Here is a 13537-nt window from a genome sequence, read left to right as displayed (position 1 = left end):
AACGAAGGAAATAACCAGAGCAATAGTTGCTGCTTTAGGTACAGGGATCAGGGAAGCCTGATGGAGGATGAGAAGGAGCCAGCCATGCAGAGAGCCAGGGGGATGGCATTCCAGGGACTGGGAACAGTACAGGCAAAGGTCCTGGGGCAGAAAAGAGCTTAGGGTGCTTAGGAGACAGGAAGAAAGCCAGTGCTGGTGGAGATGGTAAGCAAGCAGGAGCACACAGGTGAGGATAGAGACATGGACCCTGAGGGCCACAGAGTCAGAAAGCAGACTAGTGGTTGCCAGGGGCCGGCGAGTAGGGTGGGAGGGAGGAATGGGGAGTGACTGCTTAATGAATATGGGGTCTCCTTTGCGGGTGGTGAAAATGTTTTGGAACTAGATAGAGGTGATGATTATACAACATTATGAGCATGTATGCAGCAAGCAGATGGCTTCATCCACGTTAAAGCAACAAAGCGCTTTAATCAGACAGTGGCGTGGTCTGCTTTTCATTCTAAAAAGCTCACTCCAGCTGCCCCCTAGGGAATGGAAGGGAGAGGGACAGGAGTGGAGGCAGAAACCCAGTTAGGAGGCTGCTGTGGCCGTCCAGACAGGAGAGGATGGTGGCTAGGACAAGGGGGAGGCCTGCAGATGGAAAAAGAGTTCAACCAAAGCCTGGCCTCCTCCCACGGAGCCCAGCCCTGAGGTGAAGCAGGAGGTAAGTCCCTGGTGAGTCAGGTTCAGGCAGGAGAGCCAGGCAGAGAGCAGAGCAGGGGAGGAAGCAAGGAGCGCCTGCACCCTTGTGTGGGGCCTTTCCAGTGGAGCCCTGGGAGGCCCAGCATCCCACCTTCTTTGTTCATGGGGTGAGGGACCCTGTGGGACCTGGCTGATGATGACGATGACACTGATGCTAACACACGCATTTAGTCTGTGCCTGACACAGCTCTAGGGTATCTATCCTTCCCAAAATCCTATGATGTGCTAAATTGAACTATATGAAATAGCTGTCTGCAAGTTCAAAATGATCAAATAGCATGGAACAACCTAAGGTTACTATAATTATCCTCATTTTATGGGTAAGGAAACTGGGTACAGAGAGGTTGAGTAAGTTGTCCACAGGCACACTAGTAAGTGGCAGTCAGGAGTCAGGCCCAGCCAGTATGTTCCAAAGGTCACACGCAAGGCCTTGGTGTAAGGAATACTTTGATCCTCGCTTTGCAGAGGGGCAGGTCACTCAGAGGTCATATCAGTAAACCAATCCTGGTGGAACCAGATTCAAACCTTGCCTCTAGGCCCAAACTCTAGGTCAGTGCTGTCCAATAGAACTTTCTGCAAGGACAAAATGTTCTATGTCTGTGCTGTCCAGTACAAGAGCCACTAACTACACATGGCTATTGAGCACTTGAAATGTCACTAGTGCCATGGAGAAACCGAATTTTTAATTTTCCTTAATTTTAATGAATTTCCATTTAAATAGCTACACATGGCTAGTGGTTACCATATAGGACAGTGCTGTAGTCTGGGCCACTGGGCCATGATGTCTCCTCCAACAGCAGCAAAAAGACAATCTGGCTTATTTTCTGGGGTTTACTTTATCGAGTTGGGGGGAGGCTGGAGGTGGTTGGCCTGGTGATTAGAGCACAGTCGTTACCATTTTGTGCCTGCCCCACTCACACATGGAGCCACCAGGCTGAGACATGTGCCCCTGGTGCTTGAAATAGAGTTAACCCGATCTATAGTGACAGGCCACGTGTTACAGCCAGTGAATTGTACCCCAGAAGCAGGGTTGTCTTTTGTGAGAATTTGAGCCACTTCCAATATTTCAGAGGCTTAGAGCCATAGAGGCCATCTCATAGAAACCCTCATCTCACACATGGAGAAACTGAGGCACGGGGAGAGGTAGATGGTCCTCATGGAGGAACTTTGTTTTTTTAATTTTTTTTCTTCCTTTTTCTCCCAAAGCCCCCCAGTACATAGTTGTATAGTTTTAGTTGTGGGTCCTTCCAGCTGTGGCACGTGGGATGCCGCCCCAGCATGGCTCAACGAGCGGTACCATGTCCGCACCCAGGATTTGAACCAGCAAAACCCCAGGCCACTGAAGTGGAGTGGGCAAACTTAACCACTTGGCCACGGGGCTGGCCTCTGGAGGGACTTTTGGTTTTTTGAGGAAGATTAGCCCTGAGCTAACATCCATGCCCATCTTCCTCTACTTTCTATGTGGGACTCCTGCCTCAGCACGGCTTGACAAGGTTCGTGCCCATGATCCAAACCCACATGCCCAGGGCCGCTGAAGCGGAGCCTGCAAACTTAACCACTACACCCCCGGGCCAGCCCCTGGAGGAGCTTTTCTCATACACCTTGCCCTCGGTCATCTCTGTGTTGTCACCAGCTTCTTAGTAAAAGGGTTTTTGGTTTCTCATTTTATACACGGGAAATTAAGAATAAAAGGCTGAACACCTGGCCCAAGAAATGGTCAGCAAGAGGCTGGCTGCCACAGCCCAAATCTGAACAGCCCCCACAATAGCTCTAGGGCCAGATGCCATTAAGGACATTTTCATGGGCAGAACGGAAGGCCCACTGGCATGTTATTTCTAGCATTCTCGGTCCACAAGGCTCAGTGAGATGCCAGCTACGTGTCAGGGGTTCCTCAGTCTGAATTAGTCCGTCCTGGATTTTGGGTGTTTTTAAGGTTCCCCAGTTGATGCTGACGCAGCCAGCACAGCTGCAACCCTTTGATTCTAATTCAGGAAGTGCTCACGTCCATCTGCCTGTCTTCTCTCAGAACCAGACCTCGCAAAGCTTAATGACACACTGGAGCTTCCTCCTCCCAGGAGAGATTTTCAGAGGCGTTAGAAGGAAAACGTGGAAAGATCCTGAGAGCACAGGAAGTGCTTGTTTTCCACATGCTGCCCGCCCCCCTTGGCTGCTCCCTAGACACACACCACCTCACATCCCATCTACAGGGTTGAAGCTGAGGGGCCCGGCCATGACTCCCCCATTGCTCTCCGTTGTAGGCTGAAGACCGCCCTGAGCTCTGAGTCGCCCAGCACTCGACAGCTCTCCGAGTACCTCAAACACGCCAAAGGCAGGACACGCACAGCCATCCGCACCGGGCAGGTGTGGGAGGACTCCTTAAAGAGACTGAGGCGGAAAGCGACCTTGACCAACGCCACAGGTACAGAAAACCCACCAGCTCTCTGATGGCAGGAAGGAGTCATCTCTCTGCAGGAGAGAGCAGAAGCCACCAAAAGCTGCATTCCCTATTAAGAGCTCTCTCCTCAGAGAGGCACTCCTGTCTCTCCCTTCTAGAATCATAGACCTGCAGAGCAAGGAGGGGCTGAAATGATAGCTGGGTCAATGCTCTTCTTTGCAGAGAAAGGAACTTAGGTCCAGCAAGGTCACATTGCCAACTCCAAATGAGGGGACATTCATGCTCTTTGTATAAAACCATCTGTAAGGCCTCTGTTCAGAGGAAATACTAAAGTCAATAAACATGGGCTCCATGTCCAAACCACAATGTCACCACTTCCGCCTGTGAATGGGACATTTAAGCCACTTGTGTCAAGGGGATTTACTGGGATAATGTCACAGGAGATGAGATTTACATCTTGTTCTGGGTAACATGGAGCTGAAACGATGAGCTGATGGATTGGTCGTGACCTCCTCCAACCTCTCCACCCCCACCCCCTGCCAAATGTCACAGCTCACGGAGCGTCATGGAGGAAGGGGTCTGGTCCTGACCGGAAGAAGAGGCTGCAGGTTCTCCCCAGGGAAACATCAAGTGGGGGAAGATCCTTGGCCTAGGACTTGGGCAAATTCCAAAGATCCCAAAGAAGGAAAGTGGGACCAGGTAGGGAGAAGCAGGGGGCACTTTGGCTTCTGAGACTCAAAAGGTGCTGGGGTTGAAGGCTGGCGCCTGCCAACCTCCACAGAGGATCCCCCGGACAAAGCCCGCAGAGAGCCAGATTCCCTGCCTCTCTCTCCTTGCAGGTGCCAACATGGGTCACAGGCTGCATTAGGAGGGTCTGTGCCCACGTGGAAGCCTCGGATGCGTCAAGCCGCCACTGTGTTACTCCTCCCCAGACCACAGTGGCCCTCGCTTAAAAATTACCTGCCCTCCCCACAGCTTTCTTGTCTAGATTTCTGCTTGCTTGCTGCTTTAGATGTCAGTGAAGCTTTAGAAGAAAAGCAATTTTACCAAACTAACTCGTACTAACGTGTACTTAACCTCTCAGGGGTATTTTCATTCTAAAAGAAAGATCTGTTGATTCAAAAGATTTGGTAGGCAAAGAATTACTAACAATTCTGGGGACTTTCACAGTTTACTATCCGTGCGGCTTTGGGCAAGTCTCCTGAGCACCATGGTCTCAGTTTATTCTCTGTAAAGCAGGAATTAAAATTCTTACTTTAAAGGGCTGCCGGGAATAAATGAGAAACCACCGGAGAAAAACTTAGAACATAGAATGCATTCCAAAAAATCTAAGTTCCCCCTGGTTTCCGTTTCCTGCGTTCCCGCAGTGCGTCAGAATGGAGGAAAATCTCAGCCCCTTTAGCGTCCCTTCTGTTTCAGACCCCAGCCTGGACTTGACTGCACTCTCTTCCGAGGTGGGCTGTGGTGCCTCTGTTCCTGTGGTGGAATGCGACGCGCACAGCCCTTACCGCACCATCACGGGCGACTGTAATAACAGGTGAGCGCGCAGGGGAGAGTGTGGCGGCAGGCTCTCGCAGTCACCACACCTGCCCACCCGCCCAGCCCAGCCCAGCCAGGGGCCCTGGACCTTGGGCATTCCCGCAAAACTGCCACCGCCTTACCCTCCTGGACTTGGGTCTCACCGGAATCTGTTCTGTTGGAACCCTGCCCTGACTTCCCCACCTTCGAAAAAGACCACTCTATCCCACTGGAAGCAGCACCCTTCCGCAGGGCAGAGGAACCCCGCGCCTTCAGGGAGGGGGAGTAGTTCAGAAACCCCACATTTGAGAGGCGCCTCCTCCGCGCCCCCTTTCCTTCGAACAGAGGCTCCCTGGTCCTTCCCCATGGGATCCCCATGAGGTTTGCGGAGAAGCAAACCCTGGAGCTGACCGGCGGAGGCTGAAGGCGGGTCTTGCTCGGTTTCAGGAGGAACCCTGCGCTGGGCGCCGCCAACAGGGCGTTGGCGCGCTGGCTGCCCGCTGAGTACGAGGACGGGCTCTCCCTGCCCTTCGGGTGGACGCCGAGCAAGACGCGGAACGGCTTCCCTCTCCCGCTGGTGAGGGCGCGCCGGGGGTGGGGGCGAGCCCCAAGCAGCAGAGTGAAGGCTGGACGCGAAAGGGGAGAGGATGCACTAATCAAACACACACGGCAAGGAAGAACAAATAAGTGGGAGGATAGATGGATGCGCCACGGAGCCGCAGGAGATGGACATTGGGACTTGCTCCCAGGCGATGTTCCCCAAACTACCACTAGAGGGCAGCAGAGCTCGGAGCCGTGAGGCCAGATACCCCGGGGGTCTCCCAGGCAGATGGCCTCCCTGCCCCATCCTTACCCTGCTCCAGCCCCTGCAGTGCATCAGCTGTTGTTTGCCTGGAGGTCCTATCTGTTGGCCTCATCTGAGTTGGCAGCCCCTCTCCAGAGCCCCTCTTCCATTCCCAGACACCTGGCATCTCCGTGGTACTTACTTCAGGGGCAGCCTGTCTTTGTTTCCCCTCTCCCTAGTGGAAAGGACACTGGCCTTGCAAGTTATCAAGTCATACATCCTGCATTCAGTCCCATCCCTGACCCTTTGTAGCTGCAGGACCTTGGAGAATTGACCTTGCCGCTCTAGGACTCATTCTGCTCATCTACAAAATGGGGATAATGCGCCCCACCTCACAAGCTTGTCATGGGGATTCAATGTACCTGTTACATTGTATGTACTCAATAACCTGTAGTTGAATCTGAATCCTCAAAGCACTTTTTCCTCCAATCCTCCTTCCCCTTCTGTTTCCATCTGTAGGCCCGTGAGGTATCCAACCAGATCATGGGATACCTGACTGAGGATGTGCTGGACCACAACAGGTCCCTGCTCTTCATGCAGTGGGGTCAAATTGTGGACCATGATCTGGACTTTGCCCCCGAAACCGAGCTGGGGAGCAGCGAGTACTCCAAGGAGCAGTGTGACGAGTACTGTATCCAGGGGGAAAACTGTTTCCCCATCATGGTAGGCCCCTCAGCTGCCTGTCCCTGACAAGCCCCTTGCCTCCCTCAGGTAGCAGACATTCCCAGCCTGACAGCCAGGGTCTCTTGGTAGGCCTTGAATGCTGACTTGACAGCTTCCCAAGCCACATGCATCCATTCATCCACTCATCCATTTATTCAGTAAATAGATATTAATCATCTACTGCATGCCAGGCAGTGCACTAAGCACTGGGATTCACAGGTGAGTAAGACACTGTTCCTTCCCTCAAGGACAAGGGCCTGTGTGGGAAATGGACAAGTAACCACTACTGGCAAAATTGGGAAGTTTGGGGAGGGTGGTCTCCATCCCTTGCCCAGCGGCAACCTGGGGACTTATTAGAAATGTAAAACCTCAAGCTTCACCCCAGACATTGGGAAACAGAATCTACATTTTAGCAGGATCCCCAGGAGATTAATTTCGTCTGCAGTAAAGTTTGTGGAAAGCTGCTCTAAGTCATCCTGGGGTCTGAGAAAGCTGCTCCCAGAAAGAGCTGAAACTCGAGAGATGAATCAGAGTGAGCAGCAAGGATTTGTGGGAGTTTCCAGCAGGAAGGGAGAGGAACTTGCAATGGTGCGCCTTTGCACCTTTTCTTCTTATTCACGGATTTACAGTTAGAGAGTGATTTCGTCACTCAAACAACAAATCAAGGCTCTGTGCTGTGGTATAAATAACATGAGCTGTGGCGTGAGGTCAATCTGGATCTGAATCTCACATCTTCGTCTTCCGGTTTGTAAGTTGTTGGGCAAATTACATAACCTTTCTGAACCTCAGTTTTCCCACCTGTAAAATGGGACTGAGTTATCTACCTTACAGGGTTTCATGAGGACCAAAGTGAGATAACGTATGCATGATGCCTAGCACGTGGTAGGTCCAAAAAAACCCAGCGGTAGTTATTGTTAGTAGTAATTATTAACAAACCCTTCCTAGCTCATGTCCTGCATCCTTGTCCAGGATCTCAGGACTCCCTCCCCACCAAAAATTTGGAGCCTTTGCTATGAAAGAGAGCAAAGAGCTGAATGATTCCCTTCAGCACTTTTATCCAGCGAGATGTAATGAACTTCAGGGCATTGCGGGTCCAGGAGGTGTAGCATCAGCAGGAGGCTTCTGAAGTCTGTTTGGTCCCAGGGTCCCAGGAGCGCGCCATCAGCATCTTTGCCAGCTGCATCCAGCTTCATCCTCTTCCCTGGGGAGACTTTGCCAGGGCCCAGCTGTGCCACCTCAGCCCAGTCACCCACCCCAATCTCTCCTGCAGTTCCCGCCCAATGACCCCAAGCTGGAGACCCAAGGGAAGTGCATGCCTTTCTTCCGAGCCGGATTTGTCTGCCCCACTCCACCTTACCAGTCCCTGGCCCGAGAGCAGATCAATGCTCTGACCTCCTTCCTGGATGCCAGTTTTGTGTATGGCCCAGAGCCCAGCCTGGCCAGCCGCCTCCGAAACCTTAGCAGCCCCCTGGGCCTCATGGCTGTCAACCAGGAGGTCTGGGACCACGACCTGGCCTACTTGCCCTTTGACAACAAGAAGCCAAGCCCCTGCGAGTTTATCAACACCACTGCCCACGTGCCCTGCTTCCTGGCAGGTGAGTCTAGACTGGGAACAGAGGGGCCCACAGGCAAAGGGATTATCCCAAGGACTGAGAGCAGAGGGAGGCCGGAAAACTTCATGAGACTGCCAAGCAGCTTCCTGAGAGGCTTTACCATTGCTTTTCCTGGTCATCTTCTTAAAAAAATGCACACCAAGCCACTACTGCTTCTGGCAGTGGTCCAGGACTGGCAGAAGGACCCAGATGAATCCAGCATCTAAGAACATGTGTTCACTGTAAAAAAAAAAAAAAAAAAAAAAAGAATCAAGGCAGTCCAGAGAAACACTAAGAAAATCTGCAAAATCCACCCACAGATAATCATTGTTAACCTTTAATGCCTATCTTTCCAGTGTTTCTTCCATCATAGTTACAGTTCTACAAAATTGAGGTCATAGGGTAAGTGACGCTCTGTAACCTGATGTCTTCACTTAACAGATCACGTCACTAAACATTCTTCTACAACGTGATTTTTAAGGGCTGCCTGCTCTTCCATGACATATGTTACCATAACTTACCTTATCAACCCTATCCGAAGACATTTAAGTTCTTTCTAGTTTTTCTGTGATTTTTTCGTTGTTTTTAGGTAATGAAAATGATTGTTAATGAATGGTTGTGCTCATTTTTAATAATTTTATTGAGATAACTTCCTAGATAAGGAAGTTCTTGATTAAGAGGAATGTATATTTTCTTTTCTTCTTCTTCTTCTTCTTTTTTTTTTTTTTGGTGAGGAAGATTGGCCCTGAGCTAACATCTGTTGCCAGTTTTCCTCTTTTTGTTTGAGGAAGATTGTCACTGAGCTAACATCTGTGTCAGTTTTCCTCTATTTTGTATGTGAGATGCTGCCACAGCATGGCTGGATGAGTGATGTGTAGGTCCATGCATGGGATCCGGGTCACAGAAGTGGAACATGCGAACTTAACCACTGTGCCACTGGGCTGGCCCCCAAGGAGGAATGTATATTTTTAAGGCTTTTTATAAACTTGGCACAAAGCCCTTACTCTACACAGCCTGTGCACAACCAAGCTCCCCGATTCTGTTCATTCCAGGAGCTCATGCCCTCCTGGTCCTCTCTGCCTTTGGCTTCTGGAGGAGGCCTTCCCATTTGCAAAAATCTGCTGTCCCATGACCAACCCCCTCCCCACCCAGACGTGGCAGAAGGCTGGCCCATGGGCCCAGATCACTTTGATTCTGTGTCCACATATGGCTCACATCAATCCAGACACAAAACCAAGCCCTTTCCTGTTTCCCACAGAAATATCCACTAAGACTAAGCGTTTGTAAACGTAATAGACTTTCTTGCAGATTAGGGGACACACGGAGAAGTCCCTTGTGAAACACCTGGTCTTTTACCGTTTGACTGACACCCCCTCATGCTGTTCCTCCCTCCCTCCCCACAGCCCCCATCTCCAGGTTCTTCTCCCTTTATTACACAGAGGAATTCAACCCTACCCAGACTTCTGCCCTCAAACTTGCATTCCTAAAACCTTCCAAGTTGCTGCACACAACAAAAAGCCCCTTGTTTATTTGTACGGCCAAGCCTTAGAGGGCAGTTGGGATTGTGATTAGCAAACGTTCACTTTTTAATGTCGTCTGTAGTGTTTATCGGAATCTTGTGAGGTCAGCCTTATTATCCCCATTTTCACAGATACGGAGACTGAGCCTTAGAAATGTTAAGTAATTCATCCAAAGCCACACAGCTTAGAAGTGTGTGTGTAGGGCTGAGATTCAAACCTGTGAATCCCGACCCCGACCCCTTTCCGCCTGACTTCCCCTAAGTTAACTGGAAGGAGGGGCTTAGGAGAGGGTGTCTTTGGGGCACCATCATTTATTTCTTTGTGCAGGTTACTGGGTTCGGGGGCTGCTCAAGGGGAACCCACCTTCCTGCCTTCTGGGCTTTCAGGCGATTCCCGAGCCTCGGAGCAGATCCTGCTGGCCGCTTCCCACACCCTCTTTCTCCGAGAGCACAATCGGCTGGGCAGAGAACTAAAGAGACTCAACCCTCAGTGGGATGGAGAGAAGCTCTACCAGGAAGCCCGGAAAATCCTGGGAGCCTTCGTGCAGGTACAGAGGCTCAGGGGCACTGGCTCACACGCTCCCTGGCTTCTGCTGCTGGCTCTGCCCTCTGCCCGCCACCACATCTCCAGCTGCCTCCTCCGCTTTCCACATGTCCACTTCCCTTTCCTCTCCTCTGCTGCTTCTTTCCCACCGACTCATTCTCTTAAGCCCTCCTTTTGTTTCTTCAGCTTCTCTGCCCCAAAATGAATCCCCGGATTCAGATTGTTGGAAAGTTATTCATATGTCCGTCACTCGGTGTGCCTGCCCAGGTGGCATCACTGGAATTACTCCTGGGACTGTAACATAGCAGTTATTTTGGTTATTTTGATTGGATTATCTTCTTTTAAAATTCTCTACACCTAAGCCACACGTCACAGGCATAGTCAATTGCTGTTGTTGGTTGGCTGATGGACTAGCTAGAAGAGACTGACAAAGGTTGATATATTGCTATTAACCATGCACATATTTTTAAACACGTTATTTTGAAAAAATTGTAGATTCTCAAGAAGTTGTAAAAAAAATATATACAGGAACCTAGCCTGCCCCCGTGCTAAGATTTTGCATAACTATGACACACTATCAAAGGCAGGAAGTTAACACTGATATAAACCATAGAGCTTATTCAGATTTCACCAGCTATAAATGCAATCCTCTGTGTGTGTGTGTGTGTGTGTGTGTGTGTGTAGCTCCATGCAATTTTATCACATGTGTAGTTTCATGTAACCACCATCACAATAAAAATACTTAACTCTACCACCACCACAAGACTCCCTCATGTGACCCTTTCATAGCCACATCCACCCTCCCCTTTCCATATCCCTAACCCCTGGCAACCACTGGTCTGTTCTCTATCTGAGCAGTTATGCTATTTCACCCATGTTATATAAATGAAATCATGCAACATGTATCCTTTTGAGATCGGCTTTTTACATTCAGCATAATTTCCTTGAGGTTCATCCAAGGCGATGCATATATCAATAGTTCATTCCTTTTTGTTTCTAAGTCGTATTCCATGGTTTAACTATTCACCTACTAAAGGACATTTGGATAGTTTCCAGTTTGGGGTTATTATGAGTAAAGCTGCTATGAACATTTCTGTATAAGTTTCTGCATGAAAATAAATTGTTATTTCTCTGGGATATATGCCCAAGAGTGCAATAGCTGGGTCATATGGTAAGCCTATTTTTAGTTTTAAAAGGAACTGCCAAACTATTTTCCAGAGTGGCTGGGTCATTTTTACATTCCCACCAGCAATGTATGAATGATCCAGTTTCTCTGCATCCTGGTCATTATTTGGTGTCATATCATTTTTTTCACTTTTTCTGATAAGTATGTAGTAATATCTCGTTATGGTTTAATTTCCATTTCTTTAATGGCTAATCATATTGAACATCTTCTCATGTGCTTATTTGCCATCTGTATATCCTCTTCAATAAAATACTTGTTCATATATCTTGCCCATTTTCAAATTGGATAAATTTTCTTTTAATGTTGAGTTTTGAGAGTTCTTTATACATTCCAGATACAAGTCCTTTATCAGATATGTGACTTTAAATATTTTCTCCCAGTGTGTACTTTATCTTTTCATTCTGTTAACAGGGTCTTTTGTGGAGCAAGAGTTTTTAATATTGATGAGATCATAGTTATCAATTTTCTCCTTTCATGGATTGTGCTTTTGGTGTCAAGTCTCAAGAATTCTTTCCCCAGTCCTAAGTCCCAAAGATTTTTCTCTTTTTTTTCCCTAGAAGTTTTATGTTTTACATTTAAGTGTATGATCCATTTGGGGTTCATTTTTGTCTGAAGTGTGAGGTGTAGGTCAAGGTTCATTTTTTTGGCCTGTGGATGTCTAATTGCTCCTGCACCAGTTATTGAAAAGGCTATTTTTTTCTCTTTTCAATTGCTTTTCGTCCTTTGTTAAAAGTTATTTGGGCATATTTATATGAATCTATTTCTGTGTTGTATATTCTATTCCATTAATCTATGTGTCTTTTCCCACACCAGTACCACCGTGTTTAGTTACTGTAGCTACATAGTAAGGCTTAACATCAGGAAGAAGGAGTCTTCCCACATGACTCTTCCTTTTCAAAATTGTTTTGGCTATTGTATGGTATTTCCCTTTCCACATATGTTTTTAAACAAGCTTATCTGTGTCTACAAAGAAAACTTGCTGGGATTTTGATAGGAATCGCATTAAAACTATAGATCAATTTGGGGAGAATTGACATCTTTACAATGTTGAGTTTTCCAATATATAAACACAGTAGGTCTCTCCAAGTATGTGGGTTTCCTTTGGATCTTTCATCAACATTTTGTAATTTTTATTATACAGATCCTGTACTTGTTTGTTACATTTATGCCTGAGTACTTCATTTTCTTTGGAGGAACTGTAAATGGTATTACATCTCTTATTTCAGTTTTCCCTTGCTTGTTATTAGTAAACAAAAATATAATTGGTTTTTGTGTGTTGATCTCGTATCCTATGACCTTGCTGAATTCAATGAGTTTTAGGTTCTGTAGACTCCTTGGGATTTCCGGCATACACAATCATGTCATCTACAAAGAAAGACAGCTGTATTTCTTCTTTTCTAATCTACATGTTTTTTATTTCTTTTTCTTACCTTATTACAGTGGCTATAACTTCCAGTACTATGTTGAATAAGAGTGGTGAGAGCAGACATCCTTGTCTTCCCAATATTAGAGGAAAAGCATTCAATATTTCACCATTAAATATAATATTAGTTGTAAATTTTTTGTGGATGCTCTTTAGGAGGTTGAGGAAGTTCTGCTCTATGCCTAGTGTACTAAGAGTTTTTATCACGCATAGATGTTGAGTTTTGTCAAATGCTTTTTCTGCATCAATTTATACAATCATATGACTTTTCTTCTTTAGCCTATTCTGCTTGCTGTGGGTTTATTTTGCTTTTCCTTCTAGTTTGTTGAGGCAGGAACTTAGATTATTGATTTGAGAGTTTTCCTCTTTTCTAACGAAAGTATTTAGTGATATAAATTTCCTTCTTAGCTCTGCATTAGTTGCATCCCACAAATTTTGATCTGTTGTGTTTTCATTTTCATTCAGTATGGTTTTTTGTTTGCTGTCTTTCAAACTTCCTCTTCGACCTACGGGTTATTTAGAAGTATATTATTTAATTTCTAAGTGTTTGGAGATTTTCCTCTTGCCTTTCTTTTATTGGTTTTTAGTTTTATTCCATTGTGGGCACAGAATATACTCTGTATGATTTCAATTCTTTTAAATTTGTTAAGATTTGTTTTATAACCCTGGTATGGTTATCTTGTTGAATTTTTCATAGGTCCTTAAAAAGAATGTGTATTCTGCTCTGTTGGGTGGAGTATTCCATAAGTGTCAGTTATATCCTGTTGGTTGGTGGTGCTATTCAGTTCTTCTGTATCCTTGCTGATTTTCTGTCTAGTAGTTCTATCAATTCCTGGGAGTAGGGTGTTGAAGTCCCCAACTATAACTAAGAAGTTGTCTTTTTTCTCTCAGCTCTATCGGTTTCTGCTTCATATATTTTGAAGCTCTGTTGTTTAGTGTGTAAACATTTAGGATTGCTTTATCTTCTTGATGAATAGACCCCTTTTTATTATGTAATGTCCTTTTTTGCCCTTCATGCTTTTCTTTGCTCTGAAGTCAATTTCATCTGATATTAATATAGCCACCCGTGCTTTTTAAAATTAATGTCTCCATGATATATCTTGTTCCATCCATTT

The 13537-nt window shown here is 46.9% G+C and overlaps 1 protein-coding gene across 4 annotated transcripts in view; it reads left to right on the top strand.

Moving 5' to 3' along the window:
- The window catches only part of LPO (lactoperoxidase), a 29791-nt gene that overhangs the window by 9054 nt on the left and 7200 nt on the right, over positions 1–13537 (top strand). For all 4 annotated transcript variants that reach the window (XM_046676594.1, XM_046676592.1, XM_046676593.1 and 1 more), the window contains 6 exons: positions 2997–3157; positions 4553–4670; positions 5099–5228; positions 5955–6158; positions 7429–7753; positions 9657–9817. In XM_046676594.1, coding sequence (XP_046532550.1) covers positions 2997–3157; positions 4553–4670; positions 5099–5228; positions 5955–6158; positions 7429–7753; positions 9657–9817 — 1099 coding nt within the window. The remainder of the gene's footprint in view (positions 1–2996; positions 3158–4552; positions 4671–5098; positions 5229–5954; positions 6159–7428; positions 7754–9656; positions 9818–13537) is intronic.

The sequence above is a fragment of the Equus quagga genome, chromosome 11, assembly GCF_021613505.1.
Source record: "Equus quagga isolate Etosha38 chromosome 11, UCLA_HA_Equagga_1.0, whole genome shotgun sequence".
Lineage (NCBI taxonomy): Eukaryota > Metazoa > Chordata > Mammalia > Perissodactyla > Equidae > Equus > Equus quagga.
Note: the sequence above shows the minus strand (reverse complement) of the source record. Positions and strands in the feature narration are given on the sequence as shown.